The following is a 27,955-nucleotide window of genomic DNA, read 5'->3' as shown; positions in this document are numbered from 1 at the left end:
CATGACTGTACCTCTGTTCTTGTCTGTTGTGACATCTACTGACAGAAATGTTACCGTTTAAGTTTTCTGGCATCATTTCCCTTCACATCATAAATCCTCTTGGTCATTTCAACCCTACATTTAACAGTATCCAGGTCCAATACTTTGCTTCAATTTGCAAAATGAAAAGATCAGATTAACACTTTGAGCAGACAAGTGACAAAGAGAAGTAGAAAATTTATTGCAGTATTTGTTCCACCAAAAGGGCATGGACCCCTTTTCCTCTTATTACTAGGGTGACCTAATACAACAAAATCTACATTTACAAAATATCCTCCTGCAATAGGCCACATATACTGCATGCGTAGTTCGAAATAGAATAAATTATATTCAGAGGACTCTGCCATTGTACAGCATGGACAAATAAAAGTGAACAAAAATAAAAATTCTTATTTTTTCTGTTTTTTTTCTTCCTTTTTTTCTCAAATATCTAAAAGCTAAAAGGAAAAACCATCAGGGTGCTAGTAGTATAATAAACTCCAAAAACACTTTAATAAGAACATCAAAAAGACTAATTTCCAACATTCACTTAAGGTTTTATTCTTTTTTTACAGCTTTTTTGTCTTCAGAGATATAAACATTTTAGTTTTTTGTCGTGTTAAACTATGATACAGTGGGAGTAGAAATGAGCGACTAGAATCTGCTGCACAACAGCGAAGGAGCTCCCACAACAATGTTGACAAAACATTTCCCTCCAGGTCTCTTTTCTGATAGCCTTTTAAGGGATAATTTGGGTGAATTATTCCTTTAATGCCTTCAGGATTCTATCCTCTGAACTTGTACACAAACAAAACATGAGCAGTCCCTCTAATATAAGTCTTATGTTTTGTGTCATTTTTGCAAGAATAACTCATGTAAAAGTATGTAGTGTCAAATATTCTTGCCCTCTTGTGTTTTCTTACAAAAATGAGGAAGGCGAGGGGGAGGGTAGGAATCCAGTGAAGTTTGGCTGTGTCGTTGGAGGTGGCAGGTTGAGGAGGAGGAGGAGGAGCAGGGAAGAGGAGGATTTTGATAAAGTAGAAATGGAGCGGGGGAACAAAAAAAAAAAAGGAAAAAAAAAAAAAAAAAAAAAACACCACACGGGAGCCATTAGCTAGCCCCTCCTTCCCGCGCTGCATACAGTGAGCGTAAAGTCTGTACTACTTTGTTGCTCAGTTTGTGGTTGCTGGTCAAGGCAATCTTCTTGTAAATGATGTCCGACTCCTTAATAGTGTCCACCCAAGGCACCAGTTTGCGGCCATCGCGTTTCTTGGCCTCCGCCCAGGGCCCCGAGTAGGAGCCAGCCATCCAATGGATGCTGTATCCACTGGAGGTCTTCTGGATGACTCGAGCTATTTGCGGCCGGTCCTTGTATTTGGGGCAGCAAAGGGCGATCACGTCCATAGCATCCACTGTCTCGCTCATGCGGCCGGGATCCGAGGAGTCACCTGCTCGCCTTGACCTTCGAGAGGACTGCAGGCAAGACAAAAAAATGTTGCGTTAGTTTCCCACATGTCTGACAAATACATACAAACAAACAGGGAGCATATCAATCCCTCTCACCCCCGGGGTCCTTTCGTCACCATCGCTATCATCATCATCCGTCTCTGGTCCTGCCTGATTTCGCGGACTGGGTCCTGACATGGGGCCGGAGCCTCCCAGTAGGGCGTTTATGGCTTTGTTTCTGATGTTCGCGCTGGCAGATGCCTCTCCCTCCTCATCCTCTTCATCTGGATCCAGATGTTCCATCAGAACCTTGAACTGTGGGCAGTGAAAAGATGAGAAACTGACTTTTAAAGGAAGTTTCACAATCATCATCTGTTGAAACATCCAAGAACCAAATGCAGCTGAAGTAACTCTTCAATGATGTCAACACACATATTCCACAGCTGCACAATGTGCTCTGTAATAAACAAATCGAGTCTGTCATGCTCATGTTGTTATTTTTGGAAGAAATGCTCCTGCTAGAACCAGAGACACATGTCTGCATGCTAAACTGAATGCAATCAGCCAATCCTGGCCAAGTTTATTAATTTCAAATTTAAGGTCCAGACTAAAAACGCTTATTTTTTAAAGCAGGATTTTATTCAGATACTTACAAATGGCATTCCAGTTAAATACTGATGTAACTAACTGGTGAGAGGACTGAAAAAAAAGAAACTAAAACCCACCTACAGACTGACTGGCAGTCAATGATCTGCACAAAACATTTGCAAGCAAGTACGATGAAGTGTTGTTACTTACATCTAGGTACTGCTTGACTATCCGCTTTTTTACATCGTCTGTCAGCGAGGCGTGAGCCATGTTGTTGGAGATGAAGTCGATGGTTTGTCGTGGGTGGAAGTGAACGTTGCTTTTCCTGTTCACTGCCTTATCGTACACCTTGGCTGACTCGGTTGGAGAGTACTTCTGGATTTTGCTGTTGAAAAAACAAAACACTTTTAAGTTAAAGAGATCAAGGGATTCCCAACTTCATCAAAGGTCTGAATTGGAATGAATCCACAATAACAAATGTCTATATGTCTATATAGATAAAGGCTGAAGAAGATTAAAGACCTTACCTGTCAGAGAATCCATATTGGTTCTTCAGATGCTGTTTGAGCACCAGCAGAAGCAGGATGCCCTGAACAGCGTTCGCAAAGTCCAAGAGACCTGTGGGGTTATCCGGGAGGAGCCTCATAACTTTCTCCGCATCCTCCACGTCCAAATCGTCGAGATCAGATTCAGACTCTGAGCTCTCTGAGTTTGCAACAGGTCGTCTTGACTTCTTGGGCCGCCGTACCACGTCGTCGTCATTGTCTTCATCGCTGTTGCCGTTCTCTTCATCGTCACTCCTGGGAGAATCGCAGTTCATCTTTTCCTCTTCGTCCTCCCCGTCCGACGTGTTCTTCCACTCCTTTTTTACCTTTTTCTCCTTGCGCCTCGGCTCCTTTAGCAGAAGCTGGACAGAGAGGAAAGAAAGTTCAATAAAAATCCATATTGGTACTAATTATTCTAAGACTTTTATTTCAAACCTCATTTCTTTTCCAAAAAGAACATTTTAGATCGAGGCTATTTTAAGAAATGTCATCCTACCTCTTTGAAGGTTTGCAACAGGTTGCTGCCAGAGACAGACAGGGTGATGTCAATGTGGTGCATGATGAAGAGAGGCTCCTCCTGGCTCTGGTATGGGAAACAAGCAAGGTTGTCTGCCACGAACAGCAGCATGTTTACTTCCGTCTTCTGCAGAAAGAAAGAAAATAAGGGAAGAGTGTGATTAAGAGTCAGTGCCTAGTACAAACTCCCACTGCAGTGTTCACTAATTAGACTTTAAGTATTCATGTGTGGTCAAAAAGTCTTAGTCTTGTTAAATTTGCAAGTGAGAAAGGTCGAGGATTCAACCCCACAGCGTCTGTTGTTTCTTTATACAAACATCTTTAACAGCTTTAAAACCAGTCGTATCTCTGAGTCACACAAATCACTTACACATTTTCATACATTTCGTGCCAAGACACACTGCCAGGAAATGTGTAAAAAAAAAAAAAACAACACAAGGTGGATTTGCACTTGGCATTTGGGTAATCAGGAAATGTCACTTTACGCTTAGCAAAGCGCAAGACGTGTTAAGACGAGCGCAGGTTAACTCACAGCACTGTCATCAAAGAGGTTCAGCAGTGCGATGAGAAAAGCCCTCCGATGCTGCCGGTTTCCCCGGATCATAGTGAAGAGATGGGAGCAGAGTGCTGAGTGGGTCTCATCCTGTCTGAAGCCTCTTATGATGGCCTTACGAGACGAAGCGATGGCCTGCTGCAAACTGTACGACATCTTCATCCCAGCGACTGCCTTCATCTGTGATCCAATATGTTGTGAGAGAAGTGTTACACACTTAGCATTTCTGGCAACTGCTGAGACAGTCACTGCCACGAGAATTTGCCAACAAAATAAAAAACAAAATTCATGTTACACTGTTTCTTCAGCGCTACAAAAGTTCCATCCACATTCTTCTGATGGGAAAACTGTTGTATGTAGAATCTGTGATGCATTCAGCATGCATAATCCTAGTGATGGACGACTGGCCATCAATCGAAGCCACTTCAGTAAAGCAGCTATAAAACATGACCTCGGAAGAGATCCGCAACTCTTTTTGCATTTTTGTATCTCATTCACGTTGACATATTCATATGTATTGTCAGTATTTTAAAGTCACATCAATCTAAGGGTCAACTTGCACATTCCATCACTGTCGATAAGATTTTGCTGGATGACTAAGTGATCATCTGCTGCACATTCTGTGGTAAAGGTCACCAGAGGGAAAGGGATGTATTAGAATTACTCATTGTTGAGCTGGGATAAGTGACAAGACAGGACAATTTTTTTTTTTTAAATCTGTGACATTAAACACCAACTCACATGGATGAATCCTGTGTACTTCTTGTCAATCTCCACCAGTTGCTGGTCAGCTTTGTTCCTCATGCTGGGCTCTGGGTCTGTTCCCATTGCAATGAGGTAGGGTACACACTACACAAACAAGACCAAAAACAACATGTTAGGGTCACAAACATTTGCTTATATCTCTGTTTACAATGAAGGTAACTAAAGATTTGAACTATTTCATTTTAACTACTGTACACAAGGTAATAGACCTGGGTTGGGTTTTTGTTGTTGTTATTTTCAGGCTTTAAGATGGTCATATACGAAAACATTTTTCTCCCCCACCCCCCCCAAAAAAAAAGACTAACGTGAACATGCCAAACAGAAAAAATGATAATTTTATATTGATATAATGTGGACATCACATGTCCCTGCTCACAGCTTACCTGTACAGGATGGATGAGACCCTGGTTGAGTGTGAGAGCTATGACGTTGAGAGCAAAGTGCCGTACGCTGGACTGGGTGTGGAAGAATGCCTCCAACACCTGTTTTAGATAAAGCTGCATAATGGAGCTGCTCATCCCTGAAGAGATGTCTCCCATCTCCTTCAGATCCTCCTGTTTCGACAGTTTCTTCCCTACAAGGACACAGAATACAAAGCGCTGAATCTCCCTTCAGTTACACTGTTTGTATTTTTTGAAGTAAGCGAGCACGAATGTTGTACATTTGGAAGCACAGCTTAGGAAAATGTCTGAAAGAAACATTTCATTGATCATTGTCGGTGGTGTTCCAAACAAAATGCCATCAGAGGATGCAACAAGTTAGTGCCGAGTCAAAAAGCTGTGACAGCCACGATCTCAGCTTTACTTACATTCTCGGTCTGCTTCCTGCATCCGCGTGTCCTCCTCTTGAAGGTATGTCTGGAGGTTTTTGAGGATCTGGATTTTGAGGTTGATGGATGAGGAGGCGTCAGCCAGGATGCCGTTGTACAAGGATTTTACCTCAGGGACAAACATCTGGCTGGGATGCATGATCACAAGGAAACCTGAAGAGGACAACAAACGACACAGTCTCAGCTTCTAGCACATCTCTGGTCTTACCTCTGCTGTCCTGCACGTTGGAAATATAACTCTGTAGGTTACTGACTCACTAACACGACATCCGATGCTGTTAGTCTCTCTGCACTAAAGGAGTTTGGCACACAATAAATATGGATAAATTCACATTTGTCACATTGAATCATATTTAAATATGTTAGTTTTTGAGGGAGACCCAACAGCTAAGTGGATAGGGCACACGCCACATGGGCACAAATGAGTAGCCAGTTTCAATGCCAGCTGGCTGGACTATTTCTGTCATTCTGTCGCTGCCTTTCCCCATATATCCTTTCTCCACCGTATCTATCAAATAAAAGCAAAACTCCCCCAAAAACAATCCCAAATTTGTACTGTGTCATATTTTATCATTTTATATTTATTGCTTGTATAACCTTTTGACAACCCATTTCTAATTCTGTCTTATTCGACTTTGTTGTGCTGGTGTTTATTAATCTCTAAGTCTAATTTTAACATTCTATGCTTTGTCAATCACTTGGAAAGCACTTTGAAATTGCATTAGATACATTTGAAATTTTCTATATCAAAGTCTGATTGAGTTTAATTGCTTTTTTTAAAAAAAAATTGTTATTACCTAAGCCGATGATGGCTTTGGTCTTGACCTCCTCGTCCTCATGTTTGGTGAAGTATAGCAGCAGTTCAAGAACTTTCTCCTTGATAACAACCTGTACACAACATACGCAAACACAAGATTGTGAGGCAGCATACATTTAATCATTTGTTACAGTAGCAATGGGCTTTTGCATATTAGCTGCTCTTGACAGTGATTCAAACATGTTCTCTAACAAAGGCAGAACCTACAAACTCAGAACTGTACTTAAAGATGATTTCCACAGCTTTAATTTCAAATGTCTTACATCACTAAACACTGATTGCTGTCATACCTTGTTGGTGCCCTTGAACTCTTCCAGATCAAAGTCAAAGTGTCGTGCCAGGGCACCCACAGTGAAGAGTGATCGCAGCAGGAAAGGCTTGTTTGCTACCAACGTTGTGCTGTTAGGATCTTCCTGATGCTGAATCTTCAGCTTGTTAAGTGCACCTGGGGAAAAAAAACACAAATATTTAGAAGCTATTTTCAAGAAGACAGACTACTAGTGCTGCCTGTTATTTCTTTTTTCACCTTATTCTTTCTTGTCTTGAAATGTAATAAGGGGGCACAAGTTCTCACCATAGAATTTGTTGAAGCAGGCCCACACGAACTTGTAGTTGTGTGTGACTTTGTTGACAACAGCTCCAAGACAGCTCACACAGTGCTGGACCACCTGGAGAAGGGAAGGAAAGCCATCATGTCTCACACATCAGCTCTACCACAAAACTGATTTACATGTCACAACCTTGTATACATTTCTAAAAAGCCACAGTCTCGCACCGTCATGCCGTATTTGATGATGAGCTTCATGAGGTCTTCTTCGATGGTGGCAAGGAATGTTTCACTGGGGTGCTCCATCAGAGGCACCACAAGCTCCAAGATCTTTGCCACATTACAGATGACCATGAAGTCATTGGCAGTCTGCAGGGGAGACAATACATAAATAATAGCTGTGATTACTGGACAAGCTCTGTCAGACTTGGTATCAATGACTTCACTGCTAGTGTTTAAATTTACCATTTAGAAAAGTCATTGCAAAAAAAGAGTGAAACGAGTAAGCACAGTGTTTTTGCTCCATCTAATGGGTGGATTAATTCACACTGATGGAAAGGATCATTAGTTATGGAACTTCTCTTCTCAATAATTCCACAATAAGAACATGTTTCAAATGTAGTAAACAGAACTTACGTTACACTTTGTGGTCAGGTAGGGTTGCATGGTCATGGCGTGTTTGACCATGAGTTGGGCCCTGATCTTGCTGAACAAGTACAAGGTGGTGATACACGCCACTAGCCGTGTTGAGTTTACCCCCTTGTTCTCTACACAGGACAGAGGGGAAAAATATAAGAAAAAATCACTTACATGTTCCTGATTCAAGTTCATTGCAAGCGTAAAGGACTGTTTTAATTATCTTGAACTTCCTATAGAAAACAACCGACTCAACAAGAAGTACCAAAAGTAGTTTCATTAAAAACAGCAGCATTATGACACAGTTGATGTTATTGTCTAGTGATAAACATGCGTACCTGCAAGAGACTCCTCGTATTTAAGGATGTGCTCGACCAGATTGTCCACCAGCTGAACACAAGCCTTTTTGGCTGGCTTATATGATGCATCCTCTTCAGATTTGAGCAGCTGGAGCAAGACGAGACAATGTTCATTTTAAAAGGTTTTAGACGACAATACATTTCTCATGTGATGACGGAACACAAACTCGAACACTCACATTTTGAAGAAGCTGTTCAAACCAGTCATAGCCAGTGTCTCGACACGCTGCAACCTGAAGACGGTATTAGACAGAAAAATTAACAATATTGTTCACCATTAAGCAAAAACAATACAGGGTTAATGAGGGATGTGCCTTTTAAGTTTACATTATTGTACACATCAAACTAATAAGTCACTTAAACTTACCACATCAGTGATGTTGAGAATCTTTCTGGTCATGGTCTCTTTGTCATGGGCTGGAGTCGGAGTAAACCACAACTTCTGGAATGTCTCATTCACCAATTTCTATAGAGGACAAGCTCATCATTAGTTTGATCTATAGTTTGTGCAGACCTTTCCAACCAAACTTTTAAAGGTTAAAAGTAAAACCACGATACAGAGAAATTGATCTAAAAAGAGGTATGAAAAATAAATATCATAGTAACTATAAAACAATGGAAGTCATATCTCGGCATATATCTATGAAGAGACAAGATGCAGCGGACTCGTACCTTGATACCTTCCTCGTCATTGACCCTGCGGATCATCCTCACGCACATCTCAGTGATCTTGCTGAAGGTTGGTTGCTCCAGACAGATATCTCTGAGGATCTTGATCACCCGTTTTCTTACACTGATACCAGTGTCCTGTGCATCAAAAACAATTCAGTTCATCAAAGTCATGCAATGTTCTGAAAGCTTTACACAGAAAACAAGGCTCTTTATTTTCTTTATTTACTAAATTACTGCCTACATAGGGTGCAATAGCATTTGTAAGCCAAAAGGTGGCAGTACAAGACTGTAATGAAGAGTGAACTTCTCATGAACCCTCCTGCACATTTCTATGACAACGGCTACAACAATTCCAATGTGTTCACTTCCTAGATGCCAAGTACAAAGAATTAGTGGAAAGCTTTTGTGTTTGACTGCATGTCAGTGTTGATATCACCTCAGCATACATCACAAACATCTGCTGCTACTGAAATGGCTCCAAACTTAATTATTTCAATCATGTAAAAGCAAACCAGCCAAAATGAACCATTTCAGGCAACTTTATCACTGCAGAGGTTCTTTATGTAAATTCAGTAAGTGGGAAAAAAAAAGCATTCCCATTGCATCAGAAGAAGTGTACAGTAAGAGCACTTAAATGTGCAATTTATTATGAATTGTTTTAGAAAGACTTGTATTGCACAACTGTAGAAAACTACAAACATATTATGGGTTTTAGAGAGATATCATCAAAAAGCTTAACATGTAGACTCTTAAATTTACGCTAGAGAGGTGTGGTGGCTTGGGCAATACCCATCAACTGCACGTGTACAGAATGACAGCTGTGAAGTACTATGACTATCCAAACACAGTAAATCACTAAAGATGGAGAACTGGAAATAATTTGAAACATGTCTGTTTTGAGAAATTGAACAACAGTTCCAATTGCAGCATCACAATGACACACTCAAGCTGTGGCATAAAGATCATGAGACTACGGACATTTGCACAGCATGCACACATTTGCATAGGTTGGTGGGGAACTGGAGTTTGTGAGAACCACACTGAATTGACACATCAACACCTACAGCTGTATCTACAGATCAGTATCTTTAAAGATGCAGCATACAATAACATCACTGTAATTAAGAGTGTGACTGGGAAACTTACCAGTATCCTCTCTATGAGCATGTCATAGTACTGTTCAGTGAGTTGGGGTCTGCTGAGCACAAATCTGCCCAGCAGCTCTACAGCTGCCTCTCTCACACTGGTGGAGTTGTCCATCAACCGACCATGAACACCACGCTGCATGTCGGACTGCACAAGTAGACATGAGATCGTCAGTATAAAGCATAAGGGGGAAAAAAAGACTAAACATTAACTTGCATGAATAACCAAATAGCACAGAACAAAAATTTACATTTTAAGTACAAAATGTGTAAAAAGAACATGAGGAAAGGCAGCCCACATTTTGTCTAGTACATGTGTGGCAAACATACCCTTGCCAATATGCTGGGGTCCACTGCCACAACCTCAGACAGACATTTCATGGCTTTAGTCCTTACAGCGATGGCACTTTCCCCAAGGACTCGCAAGATCTATTAAAAAATACACAAAATTAAACAATCTTGTCTTTATTCTGTTCAAAAATGTGCAAAACAGTGAGCCAAGTTATTTAATAATATAGTGTGTGAAAAGTTTTAGATTATTTTATGAAGCTTTTGTGTTTTACTAAAAAGATCAATATAATTACAGACAAAAAATTAAAATCTTACCTGTGTTAAATAAATATCAAAGCTCTGGGCAAACGGCCTCATGGAGGCCAAATAACGCACGATCAGACAAGAGTCTTCATAGTCCACAGTGTCAGAGTTCATTCTGGAGAGAAAAGGGGAAAAAAAGAAAGTTATAGATTTACACCAGCATACACTTGACAGTGAGACTGAGAGGCAGCTGTGAGGGCAAATACGACAGACAGGACAGATCAACAAGAAAGACTGGAATAATCAAACAAGACTGTGATGTGACTAACATGGAGTACCGCACTGGGACATCACATATTCTTACTTCAGTGTGGTGAAATGAGCCGGCGTGGTCTTAATGATGTTGCGCAGGAACTTTTTCCGCTTCTCAGCCCGCTGCATAATTTCACCGGTTGTTTCCAAGTCCTTGGCGTGTTGTGGTCCATCCGATGAGTCCTCATCCTTTGGATTTTGGTTCCGCATGGATTTCTCAGCCTCCGTGGTGGCATCGCGAAACCACTGGGCAATGTAAAACTTTCTAGCAAACTAGAAAACAAAGACAGCCTCAGTATCAGCTTTGACTGATTCAAAGAATATGATTAGTCACAAACAAATAAAATGTAATATTTTCCATAACACACTGTAATTGATCTCATAAATATTTTCTATGTGCTTTTTACGTTGACATTTCATTTCATTGACTGAAAAAGGCAGAATTTGTTCAGCAAAGTACAGCAAGCATACTTGGCTAACGACGACAATAGAAGCTTTTCAGTGTTATGTTTGCATATGGCAGTTTCCTATGGGACGGTGCTTCCATATGCGGCTAAATAGCTAAATTAAAACAATAAACTAAAAGCCAGCATGACACTCAGACAATGCAAAGAGACTTCAGATATCTAAAGCTCCAACTGTGTCGCCACTTAAACATTCAGTCTAATGTAAACCCACCACCAGAGAGGCATCTGTCTCTGCATTCTCCTCCAAGTAGTCCAGTAAAGCCTTCTGCAGCTGCTGGGTTTCATCATTGCCTGGAGACTAAATAATCAGAGAGAAAGGGAAAAGATTCATCAATTCCAATTCATATTCATCCATTGGGACGCATAACTTCAAAAAACAACTAAAACTAAACTCTAAGACACTGTTTTTGTTTGTCCATTTAACTTACTTTTGTCACCCAAAAAAAACAAAAAACAATCAAATGCTCATAAGAAAGTGATAGTATTGAAATGTACGGCTGTTCTACCTCTTGTAGGATACGATCAATTGATCTCTGGTCCATCCTGCTTGTGACTGCATCCTTCCTTAGACGTGCAGCCACTGTGCCCAGGTAGTCGAGAGATGCTACTCTCAGAGCCATCTCTGTCTGCTTGTTACTGAACTGGTGGACCTGATGGGAGCAGAGAAAGACATACAGAGGATGAGGACAAATATTAGCTAGAAATGCATTGTTATAACACTTTTAGATCAAGTCTGACTTTCATTTGAACTCTAAACTGAAAAAGAAAACCCTTTAGGTTTGCATTAGTGTCTAAATATCCTTTAGAGCAAATCAAAAAGTAAATCTGTTGATGGTGAACATCTAAGCAAGTTCAAAGTATGGCACTAGTGTTATGGAAATGTCTTCAGGAACAACATAATTCATATTTTCAAAGGTCAAGAATATATATCAGGGGATGTCTTTCCCAAGTGTTTTGTCAAACAATGTAAAGCTGCCTCTTGCTATTAATGTAAATAATCTATTCTTGAAACCACTTAAGCACCAATAGTTGCATTACCAGCTAAGGGAAAGGTCTCTGTTATACTAACCAGCAGTCTCCCAAGCAGACTGAGCAGCAGCTCTGCAGCAGGCCACTCTGGTTTGTTTACTGTTGACAGAAGGTCCTGGACAAAGTTCTCAAATAACGGCCGGTAATCTTCTTCTCCCTGCTTGCTGCCGCACCTGAGGAAAAGCAGTAGAGGAGGAAACGGGTTAAAAACAGGGAAATTATTAGAAGAAAGAAAAAGCAAAGGAATTAATGGTAATAAGCCTGGTAGCGGTAATAATTATAATCAGGGTTTTTGTTAACCAGGAAAATTAAGACGAGAAAATGTAACTGTGTAAGGCTGAACATGCCGGCTGAATATATCCAGCAAACCCTAGAAAACGTGGTGACTCCTTGATGCAGTCTTGAGCAATGTTTTGATACGGGTCCTGTACTGTTTGTATCTAAAGCAGTAAGAGCATGCACATATGCAAACATGCACACCATGAGGAGGACCCAGGTGTGATCCAGAGTATAGTAAACAATCACATGATCGGTCGCAATGCTTCACAAATAAATGAAGCTATTATCATAATTATATTAGATTAAGAGAGTAGTTGTTAAAGCATTTTCTTTAGCATTAATCTGCACTGACAATAAATACTTAGGGTGACCAAAGACAGCTACAACAGTGTAATCAAAGCATACGTAGCATATTATAAGACAGAACAAAATTACTTTTTGAGGAAGACTGAGAGGAAGTTTTGCGCCGTTCTCATTGCCGTCTCATAAGAGTTCGTTATCAACACATCTTGATCCACCTAAAAAGAAAAAGAAAAAGAACTCTTAAACAAATGATATGTTTGAATGTTTGTTTGAATTTAGAAAGAATATTTAAACGCTTGTTTGTATACTGGTTTTGGGGTTTTACCTTGGTCTCATACTCTTCGAAAACGTCCTTGTCGCTGGGGAGGTGGACCACACACTGGATCAACTGCAGCACGAGAGCGGTTACCATCTGGATGTACATCGGCTCTCCGTCCTGGTCTGAGCTGTTCAGCCTGACATAAAAAAAGTTCAAGATAACCAGTAAGTTATCTTCACAGGAGTTATCCAGAAAAGTAATGGACTTGAGTTTGGGAACACACTGTAACAATGGAGGTAGTAGCTATGCCGCATTTTTTATTTTACTACACTGATGGCCAGACACACACCAGACTTTCCCACCTTATTACTGCAACACCAAATGGCCATAAATCAATGCCAACTCATGCAACACAAGTTACCTGAAATTCCTGAGGGAGCGTTTGCTGGTGGGCAGTCTGGCCAAAGAGGTAAAGATCTCCTCCAAGATCAGCTGCCGATGCTTCTCATAACGTGAGAACACCTGGAGACAAGGAATACATTTCTATAGTCTCTGCCGCCTTCACAGTTTTGCAGACTACTTAAACCACATGGTTTATACAACAAGGAATACAGACAAAAATCAGAAGGAGAACTGTAAAATAAATAAATAAATACAAAGTAGTATTTTGGATAGCGACTGAAAAGGATGGTCTCTGGCAGTGTTGTTAGTGAAAAACTGAATTTCTGTACAAACGACTCACCGCTGTAACTAGTTTAATGGCACACAGCTGCAGCTCACTGACATTCTCCACAAAGAATGGAGTGATTCCCATAGAAGAAACCTGGAAAAAGAGAAATGGTCATGAGTCATCATCTGGTTTGCAATGCAATTTCTGACTTGATGAACTAACTTAAGTCCAACATTGTCTACAAGTACTTTCAGTTTTTTACCTGGAGGATGGTGGTGTCCGTAAGCAGCTGGATCTCTAGGAGCTCAGAGATGTTGCTGACAATGTCACACACTTTGTTGTACAACATGACAATGACGCGCTGCTTGTGTGTGGAGCATTTTGCACGCTTTGCCTTGGAGCTCAACATGCCACCTAGACAAAGAAAAAGAAACCCTGTTAAAAACTTCAGAAAAAATTCTAACAAACACTTTCTCATAACTGACTGCTACATTTTTTTTTAAAAATGTCAAGCAAACTTTTGCTAGCCCTGATAAACTCCCTTTGAGTTGCAGGGACATTGTCATATATCTGAACAGAGCTAACAGCCTTTTAAACACATTTGGTAAATAGAATTTAGGAAGTCATTTAGGCCATTATACAAATTAGTTTCCATGCAACACTTAAAGAATTATGTGCACTGTGAAGCTCACTGTGATGCTTGGAGATTAATTTATTACAGCTGCAGTTTCCTGCTACAGCTTATGACACTTAAGATAAATGTCCATGAAGCCAGTAAAACAGGCAATAATGGATAATCAGTGTTCTCTACTGGAAATGTTGTAACTATCAGACAAAAGTGACATGATACCAGTGAAGGTTCTCACACAATTAGTCACATACTGAAACTCATTCACTTCGTTTCATTCAGACCATAAAAGTACAGAATCAAATGTAAATAAAGCTATTCATCGTCACCTCCATGCGGGTCCACCCTGTAGACGGGGTCATACTGCGGATACAGTGTGTTCTGAAGATGGAACTTGGTGTATTGTAGCACCCGCTCTATGACGTCTTCTATATAGACAGCCTTCGGCATGTGCGCTGAGGTCATGATGTTCAGAGCTGTCAGACAGGCGTCTGCCGATTTTGTGACTCTCTCCATTATCAGGTCTCTCCAAAGTCTCTCCTCATCTTCAGCATCGTGGTCCTGAAGTTGAAAAAGAAAGAAAAAATGTGAATATGCTTTACAGCAAGAAATCACTGTCTGAAACATGAACATTTGTATTCGTTTTTGCAAGAATTCTTCTGTATCATTCTAGTAATTAAGCGTCTGCTGCAGCCACCAGTAACAGCATGTTTCTATTTTTTTCACAGAGAGTGTATAGATATCTCCAGAGTATCACCAAAATATTATTAGGTACTGCTGTGTTGAATATTAAAAACAGAGAGAGGGAGGAAGGGAGCTCACATGGTTCATCATGGTCGTGAGCTTGGACCCATCCTGGATATTCTTTTCCAAGATGTTAAGGAGCTTCACTAACTTGTCCGATGGGATCTATAAAAACAGAGACAGTTATTTAGACCTATACCTGAAGCAGCATCACACACACAGAGCAGTTCCAATAAAGTTTTGATACCAATAAATATACTATACAGTACCCTGCTGGAGATGCCCATGGCCTTAATCTTGGCAGACTCGCTGCCCAGCTCATTCAACTGGTGTTTACCAAGAAGCAGTTCCTGAGGTATCTCATCATCATCTGCTGCTGAAAAAAAAACACAAATCAAATCATTAGACAAAATACCAAAAATATATTTAGATGTAAGTATTTGGATTTTATAAAATGTCATTCCCACAGTGGCAGTTTGAAAGGCAGTCTGAGCAGATATTTACCCATAGCAGTGAAATCCACATCCTCCAGATTTTCCAGGATGTTGTCAATGCTGGCTAGGAACCTCTTGAATGTGGATGATTCCATCAGTTCTTCTTGGGTCAGCTTGGGCTCATATGCTTTCCGTTTCTTCTGCTTCTCCTTCATCTTCATTTTTCTGGCAACTGAGTGGGAAAAGTTTTATTTATTTTTTTGTTATATATTTGTCTGTTCAAGAAACAATCACTTTTTTAGGTTCCAATTAACGGAGAACTCACAAGCAAAATATGGACACATGATTTAATGCATTAAGGTCTGTGGTGTCATGTCATGGATTCATTTTTCTGATAATGGAAATAAAAAATATTACTATCCAATCTAATGCAGCAGTAAGATCTAACAGTGAATACTACATAGACGTAAGTGTTTTCTCACTATCACACATATTTCAAAGAAAGAGAAACATAATTAAAAATGCTTGAATACAGACTTTCGCTCATGCTGGGTGGTGGTGAATCTTCCTCAGAGGAGTCACGGTAGCGGCTCCCTGAGCCTCGTCGGCCGTCTCGGTGCCCGCTTTTCCGGTGTTCCCCTGAACCTCGTCGCTCCCTTTCTTCAAACTCCCAGGCTCTGTCTTTCTCTCTGCGTTGCCTCTTTCTTGCAGCTGTAGAGATATAGCACAAAGAAGTCAGACCCTAACAATCAAAAAAAAAAGAAAAGATTTACAACAATAAATTGGTACACAGAAATAAAAATTAATTATAAAATAGAAAGCAAAAATATTCATACATAATAATCTTGACAGGCTTGAACTCATGTATTTACATCCATTACATGTAATTAATATTTCTTAATTAAATGACCAAACCTGCAAACCGTACTAGGGAGAACTGCCATTAATTAAATGAACTGACTCACACTCTCCGTTTGCATCAAAGTCATCATCCGAGCTGACTTCAGCGTATTTGGGCCTTTCATTTACAGTGCTTCGCTTCCTCTTGTTCATCTTTACCCTTTCGCACAGAGGCATGGTTGACTCAATCTCTGCCAGCAGCTCTGGGGGGAGCTCTTTCAGAACTGCTGGGTCCATACCACCTGAAAGTTTGGCAATAACATGTTCAAGTTAGTAACAACAAGATAATGACGCTCTTCTCTTAGTGCGCAGAAAAACGCAGCAAAAACAGGATGAAAAAAATGCTGTCAAGGCGTTTGAATAAACTGAGCAAATTGCTTGCAGCACCACTGCTTTATGTTCTTACTTTTGCCAGACTTTCCTGAGGAGATCCTGTTCTTTCCAGACTTGCTGTGCCGAATGATCCTCTGGATCTGGTCAATTGAGAGCTTTTTCAGAACCACTACAGGTTTAGGCCGCTTCTCAAAGTCCTTCACCAAACCCAGCCTCTCCAGTTTAACCTTAGGCTGGCCCCACATTTGACTTTCAGTTGACCCACTGCCATCCTTATCACGATTGATCTAGAAAGAAAAGCATCAAAAAAACAAAAAAAAAAGAAGCGTCATGAAAGCTCTCTGGGGTTTTCAAGTTCAAAAGTCAATTACATTCACACTTTTTGACACAATTTTCAACAGAAAGTATGAGCTTTGTTTACAGAATAGAAAATCAAGTAAGATAATAAAATGTAAACAATGATTCAAACTGACATGAGATTAGTGATTCTGATGTTAGTTTCCAGTGACCTGATAGCAAAGACATAAAGATATGTTCCACTGTTATTCTGACAAAATGCCCATGACTGAAATAGTCGGACTAACTGTCAATACATTAAACACTGCAGTGCCGATGTGGCAAGTACCCTCCGCCGAAATGGGCTCAGCGACTGAGGCTGTTTTATATACTCATCAAAGGAATAACTATTCAGGTGTGTCCAACATATTAGAATGCCAAACTTCTGTGTCTAAGATTTACGCAAATAAACAAGTAAGCCGATACAACACATGCGCACACAGAAGCAAAGCTTACACTAACACTGAGTTAATATCTCTCGTCTGCCTGTTACTGTTATGGCTTTCATTTGGTTTACCATTGAATTAGGGGCACAAATTAAGCAAGCTGGGCCTGTCATCAGTACCAGGTAGAAACAAGGACTGATCAGCCGTGCAGCACAGGCCCACACTGTGCTGTTCAATGCAGCAGGTTTGTTGTGCTAAAGACAGTGACTAAGAATAGGGCTGAGTCGTAGAAACACTTTTCACACAGAGATTTTTAACAGAATGAATGATGAGCAATATGCAATTATTCCAAACCGGCTGAATCAGCAAAAGGCGCCTGACTAACCAGCAAGCAAACGCTAGAAGAAGTACTTTTACCTCATAAGGTATGAACAGAGTCACTGTGTTTACCAACAATTCAGTCCATCAAGTCGTCAACAATAATCAGAAGCATACTGTTCCTGATCAGGTAGTAGAAATGAGAAAACTTCACAGAATATGATTCAATCCACTAATGCCAGTCATAACTCCTAAGTCAACGCCACGGCCTTTTCACATCGCAACGCCCTACATACTACCAACAACAGCCGCACCTTGCCATCTAACAGCTTAATTGCTGCTAAGCATTGCTGAGAAACATAAAGCAGGCAAAAGAGGCTAGTGCATGCAAATATACAGATGCTACCACGCTAAAAATGACGACAGCACTCTTCACTGTGTTTGGGGCTGTGCGTCGTGGCATGTGGCATCTCTGATCGCTGTATTCACTCCAGCTTTAGAAGCTTGACAGTGAGGAGAAAACTAGCTCTGTTCAGTCCAGGGTTTAGGACGACAGACAGTGAGGACTTTGGGTAGGTATTCGCCCACATGTAATATCTGATAAACAGCAGTGGAAGATTTCTTTAAGGTATTTGCTTCTGTTTACACACTAACAATCTTCTACTTTAAACAGATGGTTAGGTGTGAGTTAATGTGTTAATAGAATTTTCAAACCAATCCCAGCAATAAACAAAAGGCTTACAAATGGGAAACAAAAACAAAAGTGAGCAGTGGTGTGATTTGGTTTTGTGAGATTGCAGGCAGTGACAGTTGAATGATTGGTAGGTGGGTAGATATTTGGTTTGGGTCAGCCCAGATCACCTTAGGGATCTGGAAGTTCTTCAGTGCGCCACTATGCCCTCCCAGGAGGTGAGCAGGGAAAGAATCTGGAAGTTTAGCACCAGAAGCAGATGAGGCCGCTTTCGAACCATCTTGCCTATTGCTCCGACCAGGCTCTCCGGTGGAAGAAGCCCGGAAGCCAGACCTATCTCGATCACTTCGGCAGCGAGAATCAGGAGACCGCCTGTCTCGACCACCAGTCTCGCTCCGATGCCTCCTATCCCTGTCAGATTCACGGTCCCTGTCTCGTCCATGTTCCCCTCGACTGGATGACTTTGGCATCTCTCCCCGTCTGTCTGAGGGCTTCTCATCATGTCGGTGCTTTGACGACTCCCGACCTTCTCTCCGGTTGTCATGTTTATCGACCCTATTCTTGATGACTTCCGGCCGTCCGTCTGGCTTCAACCGCAAAGCCGTGTCAGAACCTTCCACAGCAGCCGGACCACTAGCCGGTTCTTCAGGCCATCGTTGGGCCTCAAGGGCTGGAATAGGGGCAGCCAGACAGGGGTCGAGCTGGCCATCAGCTCGGCCCGCCTGCTGGAGGTCGATGCTCACCATGAGGGGAGGGCGGCTGGCACCGTTCCCAGCTGCAGTGGCCTCTTGTGGGGTCAGCTTGCCAGCATTTCCCCCTCCTGTTGATCCACTGCCTGGGGCACCTGTGGGGCCTCCTGGTCCCCCTGCACCTGGCTCCAGGGGAAAAGAGTCCTGTTTTCTCTTCTTCAGTGGCTTGTCTGGAATGAGACAGACATAAAGAATTAAATGTTAAAGAAAAAAGACACACTTACACTATGTTTTTAACTATATCGTAACTTGTGGACATAACTGTTTTTAACTATAGGGAGAAATCCTACAGACCTTTATCTTGCACCTCCTTGGAGCACTTCTCGCTCGCTGCCTCCCGTTCTATCCTTTCAATTTCAGCAAGGGCATCCAGCTCTGCCTCATCGTAAGGGGAACTGGGAGGCTGAAGGCCACTGGCACCACCTCCCTGCTGGGAGAGCTGCTGCTGTTGCAGCCGGGCTCCAAGATTTTGCTGGACAACAGGTACCTGCTGAAATCCCTGTTCTGCCTCAATACTGTCCGAGTTCTGATCCATGCCCGGCACAACATCACCTGAGATATTGACAAAAATACTTTTACAGAGTTGTATTAACAAGAGACAATGGTATCCAGTGCTGACGGGTGAGATTTCTTTCTGTGCTGAAAAGACATTAGCACAGCAGATCATTTTTTAGACCGCTAATTGGTTAAACAGCTGTGAAACTGTAACAAACTGGGGGACCCAAGATCAAGCGCATCCAAAATCTTACCTGGGGGATCAGATTCATTTGACTTGACCCTGGACAGCTTGAGGGTGAGTTTTGTCGAGTCCTTGTTTGGAGAGCTAACAATGTCGTACATATCTTTTTCCTCTTTCACTGCTGGGGTTTTCTTCCTTTGCTGGAGCTGCTGTTTCTGGTCCGGTCCTCCGTCCCTTGGTGAGGGTGCATAGGGAGGTGGTAACTGAAGAATCACGGGACGAGAACCCGCTGCGAAGAAGCAACAACAAGTACAGAAGATGAAAGTTGTGAGAAGGAAAATCATCCCTTAAAAAGGCACGTAAAACGAAATAGCACAAAGCCAGACACAGCACCGTGATGACGACTGGCATTTGCTATTGAGGAATAATCAAACTATTCAGTTGTTGTAAGACTCAAACTATGAGCCTGTCAGAGCTTCTCTTCTTAATGAAGAAAAGGTAAGCGAGGTGTATGCATTGCAGTGCCTCCTTACGTTTGGGTGTTCCCTCGCTCCCTGCTGGGGAGCAGCCTGACTGTGGAGACCTCAAAGGAAAAGAAGGATTCCTCATGGCGGAGTCACCCTCCTAAAACAACACAGACAACACAACATGTATGAGCTTTACATTGGACTTCCAACCTGGCTGTCCTTTACACTTTCACAACTACTGGGGCGACCCAAATAAGTCAACTCTGACACAGATGCTTTCCCACAACTCATATCCATAATAATGTAATTTTACACAATACAGTCAAACCTCCTCACTGGCAGATGCTGACAGTTGCTACCTAAAGAGTTATAGTGGGGACTTTCACATACATTGGTATCATATGCATGCCCTCTATACTTTCTGTGGATAATGTATTTTTGGCTCACATTTCTAAAACTTCTAAACCTTGTGCAAAAGGAAAAAAACACATCACTGTTAATCTGTTGTTCCATTACACACTTTTTTTTTTTAACTTTGATTTGATAGTAAACTTCACACGTTTTCTTTACGGACTTAATCAGTCGTACCTCACTGCCCAGTCGGTGCACAATGTTCAGGTAGTCCTCAGTACCATGTCTGTCTGAGTGGTGGTTGGCAGCGTTGGCCATCTGCCCCGATACTTTGCCCTCGTGGATATTTCGTATCCCACCTGGAACCATGGGACTGGCCACAGACACTGACGGATCAAAGAACAAAGACGTTATTATATTATTTCAAATGATCAATCTGTAAGGTAACTATTTTTGTAGATGATAAAAAGTTTGCTTGTTTTTTAAATTAGACATGTGGCTAAAAAAATCTTGTAAAATAAAGTAAATAAACATGTATATAACCAAGAGTTTTACTGTTTAAACAGCTTCAGTTCCTCCAAGAGCTTCAAAAAGGCTTTATGGGAGTTTGCACATACAGAGAAAAGTGCTTTTTTCTAAGTGGCAAACCTATTTTGCCTGTTATTCACTAACTTGTTCAGGAAGCACATAAATCACTACAAGGTTGCAAGTAACCTGTTCATCTCATTATGGGTAATATATTTTACCACTGAATTGAAAGGATACAATTTAATGCCTCAGTAGATGCTCTCTAAAAGCAAAGCATAAATATTTATACTGATCATCTATAACTGGAGGAGCCACAACTGTTAGCTGTATAAAAATTATTTGCACATTCTATTCATGTTTGCAGGGCATTAATTTTTTATTGAAATTCTTGCCCCTTATGTGAACCCGCACATACAATCCTTTAAATTATTATTCAACGTAACACTTGGTGAGCGTAACAGCACAGTTCTAACAGTGAACAAAGTTGCTGAAAAAATAAATCAGGAACCTAAACTGAATTTAACCGCCATACTGGACAATGACAACATGAGGTTAAGACAGGGGTGGCCAATCCTGGTCCTCAAGGGCCACAATCCTGCATGTTTTAGATGTTTCCCTCTTCCAACACACCTGATTCAAATGATCAGGATTCTTATCAGGCTTCTGCTGAGCTTGATGATGAGCTGATCATTTCAGTCAGGTGTGTTGGAAGAGGGAAACATCTAAAAGATGCAGGATTGTGGCCCTCGAGGACCAGGATTGGACACCCCTGGGTTAAGCCGATATGGACCGCTGTGAGCCCGACTAAACAAATGGGCTCATACCATGAAATATACCCAAATAAATTAATACAATTATTTAAATTCATTTATATATAAATAAATACAAATTTATTTTTCTTTGTTTTATCTAATTCTTACTTTCAAGAAATTGAAATGAAATTCCTGGATAAACAGGACAAAAATCATGTTGGCTATCTAAAAAGTCAATAATGCAAAGCAACGATGCAATGAAGCAACCCAGAAAGGATTTTACTGTTAAGCAACTGAGGGAAATGTTAGGTTTGTAATAACAGTGACTTCACACAGCACACAATTTTGTCAAATTCAGAGCTGGTAATCACATGTAACATGGTACAACACATCAGTAAGCAGAGTGCTTTTAAAAGACAAAGTCAAGGATGTAACTTTGTGTTGTGGCCTGACATGACAGATGCAAACTTCCCATTAAAAGTAATGCTTAGCCAGTCAAATCAACTTAAGATGTGGTCATGTCACAAACTGTGGTGCAGGTTCCACAGATGGAGTACACGAAAACTAAATGGGGATCTTTGTCAGTATTTGTAAACTCTTTAGGTAAGCCTGAAATAAGATAACAAACTAAAAATACATTCAAATTACCTAATAACATGCAGTCTGACATCTGAACATCATGTGTTTCAATGACTCAGATAAATGTTGTGCATCATCCAGGTGCACATACAATCAAGAACGCACTGATCCTCATGCATGCACGTAAACATTCAACACACACAAATACACTCACCTTGTTGTATCTGTTGGTGTTGGTTATAGCTGGGCGGTTGTTGATGCGGATACTGCTGAATGTAACCGGGGGCAGGGCTCTGAGGAGTGTAGGGGCTGGGTACTGGACTGTTCTGTTGGCCCATGTACCGGCTACTGGAACCAGTCTGAGGCGCCACAAACCGGCTGAACAAAGCGGAGGTAGAGAACCGGGAAGGAGAAAGTGAGCAAGCAAGTACAAGAAAGTTGTACGAATGAAGTGAAATAAATTAAATTACTTTACATAAAAGATAGAAACTTTGTGTAATGCTCTGACTGTTCAACAACTAAATCGTGACTTTTAAAACAATGTACAATTAGAGTCTGCTCTACTTGTAGTTTAACCCACCTTGATGGATTGGGAGAAATTGCAGCTGGCTGGAAGTTTGCAGACTGGGCAGGGCTATGCATGGAATTTTGGGTCATCTTAAACGGTGGTACCATTGGCTGCTGCATAACATCTGTTTAGCAACAAAATACAGTTTACATTTTTTTATAGATGAAACACAAATCTTGTCTTTATGTTTGAATTTTCAAAATGATGTATTATATCAATCATTTAATATAATTTGCAAACAGGTGTTCGTCTCCATACTTTTCTCCCTGAAGATGCCAGGGTTCCTGGCCAGCATGGTCTGCAGCAACAGTGGTGCATCTCCCTCTGGCTCATCGCTACCCAGGTTGTCCTTCAGCTCTCTAAATAAGAAAAAATAATAATAATCAGCAAAAAAAATATGCACAGTTGCATTAAAAAAAAACAGCAGTGTCCAGATAAGTGGGTGGCACAATTAATAGTAGCAAGTAGGAACAGAGAATACTGACTAATGTCTGAACATGAATCCATATCGGCATCACATGCATGGTTTTAAAATACACAGTACATCAGTAGAGGAAAGAAGTTAGATATCTTTAAACAATTCAATGCAATCTAGTATCGCTCTGCCAAATACTTAACTTTTACAAAGCTTATATATATTCACTGTTCTTAATACTTGTCTGTTAATGGGACTGACAAAATCTTTCAATATAACACAGTCCAGTACACCACCATCACCCACTGCACCGTTAATAATAAACCAAGTAGTACTTTTCTTTTCAATGCAAACAAAAAAATAAATGTTTAAGCACTGACACAATAGATAAAAAGACACTACATGGTAATAATTTACTCTAATGGCTCAGCCCTAAAACAAATACACTAAACTAGATTTTATTGAATGTTGCTCAAAAAAAGACATTTTTAAAGTTAAATAGCATAAAACGATTATAAACCATCATTTTAAACACAGAGCACACAGTTGTAGAATTTTCATATTAGCGTTTGTACCTTGCAAATGTAACCATAGGGAAGGGATTAACATTTATTCCTGTAAGAGTGTCTTTCATGTCTCCATCTAATTAAACATTTATCTTTTTGTATTTTAATTAATAAAAGAAGAGATGGCGCTCTATCTCCACAAGTCCACTGTTGCTATATTTTATTGACATGTTTCAAAGCTAAGCTCCGTTGAACCTCAGACTGAATCACTGATTGGCTAACCATTATCATGCAGACATGTTGCCTCCAGTATTCTGTTTGGACCCCGTCTGTTCATCAAGACACAATTTTGCCATGCAGACACTGTTTACTTAAAACACTCACATATGCTCTGTGGAGACCTGGTTGAGGCCATGGGCTAGCTGGGAGGCCAGATTCTCATCTCGACAGCCCAGTAGACAGGTAACTTCCTCCGCAATCCTCCCATTGTATAGGAGGCTTTTAGTGGTGGTGGCAGGTAGAGGGGAGGGGAGGGGCAGCTGGTTCAACACTGACAACAGAGGAGAGAGTTTTCAGAAAGGACAGATTTTGGGAAGTAAAGAAACACAGATGTGCACAACAGACATTTGAGTTTGAACCATACAGGACATGTGGTAGTAGAAAAGTAGAGAAGAGAAGAAGTGTATGCAGTCACAATTGCAAATTTACATCTGTTCAGACAGAATATTCGAGCTTGACATTTTACACCAGAAGAGGAGACAGAACAAAAACTGTGATCATGTGTTTGGAACGCAACTGTGTGACACTCACAGTCTGTGAGGCTAGCGATCCCAGCAAGAGTGGTGATGGGAACATGAGGCATATCCCCATTCATGCTGAAGGTGAGGGTGGGGGAGTGTGTTGATACACAGGTAGATCAGGGGGTCGATGGACGACACCCGTCCTCACATCTCCTGGCACCTGGGAGAGAGGGAGGTTAGTAAGAAAGAAAGAGAGAGAGAGACAAAAACAGCATAAGTGGTTGACAGAAGAAGACGGATGAACGACATAAAGAAAAAAGCACAGGCTTCCTCAATGAATAAGAATGCAGATATAAAGAAATGAGCGAAAGTAAAAATCATAAAATAATAACAAACATGTTCAGGCACATCAGAAACACAGACTCAAATGGACTGTAAATGAAGAAGTATTTGCTGTATATACTGTCTGCCTTTGTGCATTTAATGAAGTATAAACGATGCCTACAGCATCATGTGCACATCACAAATAAATGTCTGTCAGTCAAGTTAAACTCACATGTTCTATACTGAGTGTATAAACACGCTCTCATCCCTTTCAGCCACATATCTAGTATATTACTGGTGACATGGTCCAGGTCCATAAGGACGGAAACCTCAGAGGTCTCAGTAATGACACGCAGCAACTATGAGGGCAGGTCAGATGAAGACATGTCCAAACGATATTAAAGCACTGAGAGCTGAATCAAGGCCACACTTTGGTTCTACACTGCTCTACAGTGTGTGCAGCAGCTAAAGTCCAACGCATGCTTGTGATTTCTGTTTCATTTTCCAGAGTAAGTCACAGTTCAGTCTCTGTATACTGATGAATAATTGCTTTGAATCCTTTGAATGTCATGTCACTTTACTCTGCCCGGCCCTAACAGAAGAGACGCAATGTACACACAACTTGAACAAAAACCAATACATTCTCTGCATAGAAAATATATGGCAAAGCAGGTGTAAACACAGCAGCATAATACATCACAGCATCGTCTGGCTAACTAGGTTAAGCAAAAGAAAGGGACTTATACTCATGTAGGCACTAGCATAAAAAGTTTTTGAAGACTGCAGTAATGTACAGCAGTGAAAAAGCCTCAGTAATGTCATTGCCCTGGTGATACAGGAGATACTATGTGTGTGATGCAATACAATGTCTGCATTTATAAAGCAAATAAAATTAATCTTGCCAACACTTTAAAACTAAATAGATATTCACTATATAAGCACAGCACCCTCCATTTATTTCAAATTATAGTGCTCTTACGTCACAGGGTATTATGGCAGATCTGCACAACGTAATACCTTATTTTGCACTTGTCTTAAATCCCCTTGCTTGTCAGATACCCTTGACCTCTCAAGTAAAACAGTGCAGGAGGTCAAGCAAAGGCAAGGGGAAATAGCCAGCTGCAATTTTCTGATTATGATTCACAGGCTTTCATAATTAATGTGTGAGACCATACAAATCAAGCATGACTACATGTTCTCAATTCATAAAATAAAACACTGTCAATAACAACAAATCAGGAAAACGATGCGTGATTCGGAGCATTCCAGTGATACCTTTCTGAAGAACTCTGTGCAGTCTCTGGTGGACTCACTGACATTTCAGATAAAAAGTCCTACCCCTTCAATCTGTTGAAAGAGAACATGGCTCTGCATGAGATTCAGTGACACTGTCATTGTACTTTGTAACAACAACACAAGAAGTTATGCCTACAAGCGTTGCACTAACAAGCCAACCTAAAACAACAAAGCAACGCCAAACAGAACAACACGTGCATTTCTCTTGTTCCTACTGCTGTATGACTCTTAAACACAGGCTGCAAAAGTGTTGATCCTTCATAAAATCTTTTATGACGACTTCCCAGAATACGCAACAACTTTTCTGCAACTTTTGCGAGAAATTTGTAAACACGTTGTGGCAAACCGACCAGACGCGAGAGCAAGTGACCACGGAAGTCCCATACTTAATACGCGAAACTTGTTCTGCACGACGTGACTGTGGCACTATCTACACACGGATACTGTAAACATGACATTAGCGAGCGGCAACGTTAGCATGCTCCGTGTCTATGTGGTTTCCCTCAGTACGCAGGGGCTTGGCTGACAGCTGTGAGACTGACAGGCAGGAGGCAGCACAAAGGAACAGATGCACTGTGATGGTGGCGGCAGTAGTGGGGGGCTACATCCTCCAGAAGCCAACAGCCACCGTACGCATTCTGCAAACTGGGTAATTGCTACCAAGCTGTATTTGCAGAAGTCAAGAAAAAAATATCTACAATCCCTGATATCAACATTAACATGTCTATCAAACTCAAACAGTAAAAGTAACTACAGCTGAGGCGACGTAGGCTGTGTTCAGTCCGCGGCCAGTCAAATCGTTTCAAAACACTATAGCGACCAAAACCAACATTAGCCCTGCCAAAGGTTCCAGTAAACCAAAACACAACGTAAGCTGTCAAAAAAAGACACAATACTGACAAGCCAACATTTAGCTAACGTACACTAGCATCCATTTGAATGTTTATCTTAGCTGAATTGCGAGCTGCAGCTCGCTACTGGCGAACAAACCATTAACGTTACGTTACACTGCCAAGAAGTTAACTGCCTGGATCTTTCGAGCTAACCGCGAAGCTAGCGTTACCACTTACGGTAGCAGCTAAGATTGGTAACGCTAGCTTACTAACATTCGCTAACAACAATAGTCGTGTTTTAATAGCTAGCAGTTTATGCTAACTAGCTTTAACTGTTGTTAGTTAGCTTCTAACGCTGCTCGCCGTTCAAATAAAGGGAAGGCAATTCAAATAAGACAAGGAAGCGCTAGTCGGGTTTAATTAATGTTAGCCAATTTCCATTGAGCTCGGAAAAAAACGATGGGTTTGTGAGTAGATGTAAAAGCAACGGCACGGAGTCTAATTCCGTGGCAACGGCCCAATCCTCGGGCTCGACAAATGACATCCAGTTGAGGCCGTGCGCCTCGGCAGAGCAAAAACACACCTAGCTAGCTTGGCTGGCTAGTTCGCTAGCTTCCGTTACCTCCCGGTCAACGATTAACGACGCCGTAGGTGGTCTTGCAGCAGAACATTTATTAGTGTTATTGCTAATAATTGCAATTTTAAAAGTTAGATTCAAAAAGATAGATATGTGATTATATTTACCTTCGGATGTTGCGTTCAAAGGGAGGGGAATGTTTTAGCTTGGTTTGTGTCCGTGTCCGTATCTCTAGCTCCCCCTTTCTTCTCTCTCGCAGCTCCTCCAGAAGGAACTCGATTGGCTTGCCAGCTAGCTGATGAGCTAGCCTGCTAGCTATCAACAATAATCCGGGTCGGACTGATTCGTTCTTCTTCCGTCACTCAAGGGTGAATGTTTCAACGTACATTCATGGGGAAACATTCGTTCTTCGGAGTTTCAGTCGGTCTGCGCCGACATAAACAATGAGTGCAGCCAATTTCGACAGTAAATGAGAAATATGACGATTGTTGCGATCATCAAGAGGCTCTCCTCTCGTAGAACAAAATGCCGA

General features: G+C 41.2%; 1 protein-coding gene across 4 annotated transcripts; it reads right to left on the bottom strand.

The window, feature by feature from the left end:
- Positions 1-196: 196 nt before the first annotated feature.
- nipbla (NIPBL cohesin loading factor a) lies at positions 197-27,955 on the bottom strand. Of its 4 annotated transcripts, none has more exons than XM_008289477.1 (49): positions 27,591-27,955; positions 25,993-26,064; positions 24,464-24,613; positions 24,038-24,203; positions 22,991-23,091; positions 22,745-22,856; positions 22,379-22,542; positions 20,543-20,691; positions 20,021-20,111; positions 19,558-19,776; positions 19,103-19,360; positions 18,230-18,978; positions 16,402-16,615; positions 16,061-16,237; positions 15,633-15,806; positions 15,166-15,327; positions 14,931-15,037; positions 14,740-14,826; positions 14,247-14,478; positions 13,552-13,703; positions 13,362-13,442; positions 13,041-13,141; positions 12,686-12,815; positions 12,493-12,575; positions 11,819-11,951; positions 11,256-11,399; positions 10,961-11,047; positions 10,335-10,555; positions 10,043-10,145; positions 9,767-9,865; positions 9,438-9,584; positions 8,292-8,426; positions 7,987-8,085; positions 7,799-7,852; positions 7,599-7,707; positions 7,261-7,391; positions 6,853-6,993; positions 6,652-6,745; positions 6,368-6,522; positions 6,058-6,148; positions 5,240-5,413; positions 4,815-5,005; positions 4,408-4,515; positions 3,646-3,846; positions 3,094-3,240; positions 2,580-2,959; positions 2,263-2,437; positions 1,582-1,779; positions 197-1,491 (listed from the first exon to the last, which is right to left on the bottom strand). In XM_008289477.1, the coding sequence occupies exons 3-49, from the start codon at positions 24,525-24,527 to the stop codon at positions 1,129-1,131; spliced, it is 7,653 nt and encodes a 2,550-aa protein (XP_008287699.1). In that variant the 5' UTR covers positions 24,528-24,613; positions 25,993-26,064; positions 27,591-27,955; the 3' UTR covers positions 197-1,128. The 4 variants fall into 4 exon arrangements, with proteins under 4 accessions (XP_008287699.1, XP_008287701.1, XP_008287702.1 ...); XM_008289479.1 differs by having other exon boundaries at positions 14,931-15,034; XM_008289480.1 differs by having other exon boundaries at positions 18,803-18,978.

This window comes from Stegastes partitus, unplaced genomic scaffold, assembly GCF_000690725.1.
Source record: "Stegastes partitus isolate 25-593 unplaced genomic scaffold, Stegastes_partitus-1.0.2 Scaffold618, whole genome shotgun sequence".
Lineage (NCBI taxonomy): Eukaryota > Metazoa > Chordata > Actinopteri > Pomacentridae > Stegastes > Stegastes partitus.
The sequence above is the reverse complement of the archived record's forward strand: the minus strand, read 5'-3'. Positions and strand labels throughout refer to the sequence as shown.

Bases quoted from the DNA above. Each gene is read 5' to 3' on its own strand.
- nipbla (XM_008289477.1), bottom strand. From the start codon at position 24,527: ATGAATGGGGATATGCCTCATGTTCCCATCACCACTCTTGCTGGGATC. The intron at 6,994-7,260 runs GTAAGTTCTGTT...TCTCCCCTGCAG, and splicing joins ACCTGACCACAAAGTGTAAC to ACTGCCAATGACTTCATGGT. The intron at 5,414-6,057 runs GTAATAACAATT...TGTCCTCTTCAG, and splicing joins CAAAGCCATCATCGGCTTAG to GTTTCCTTGTGATCATGCAT.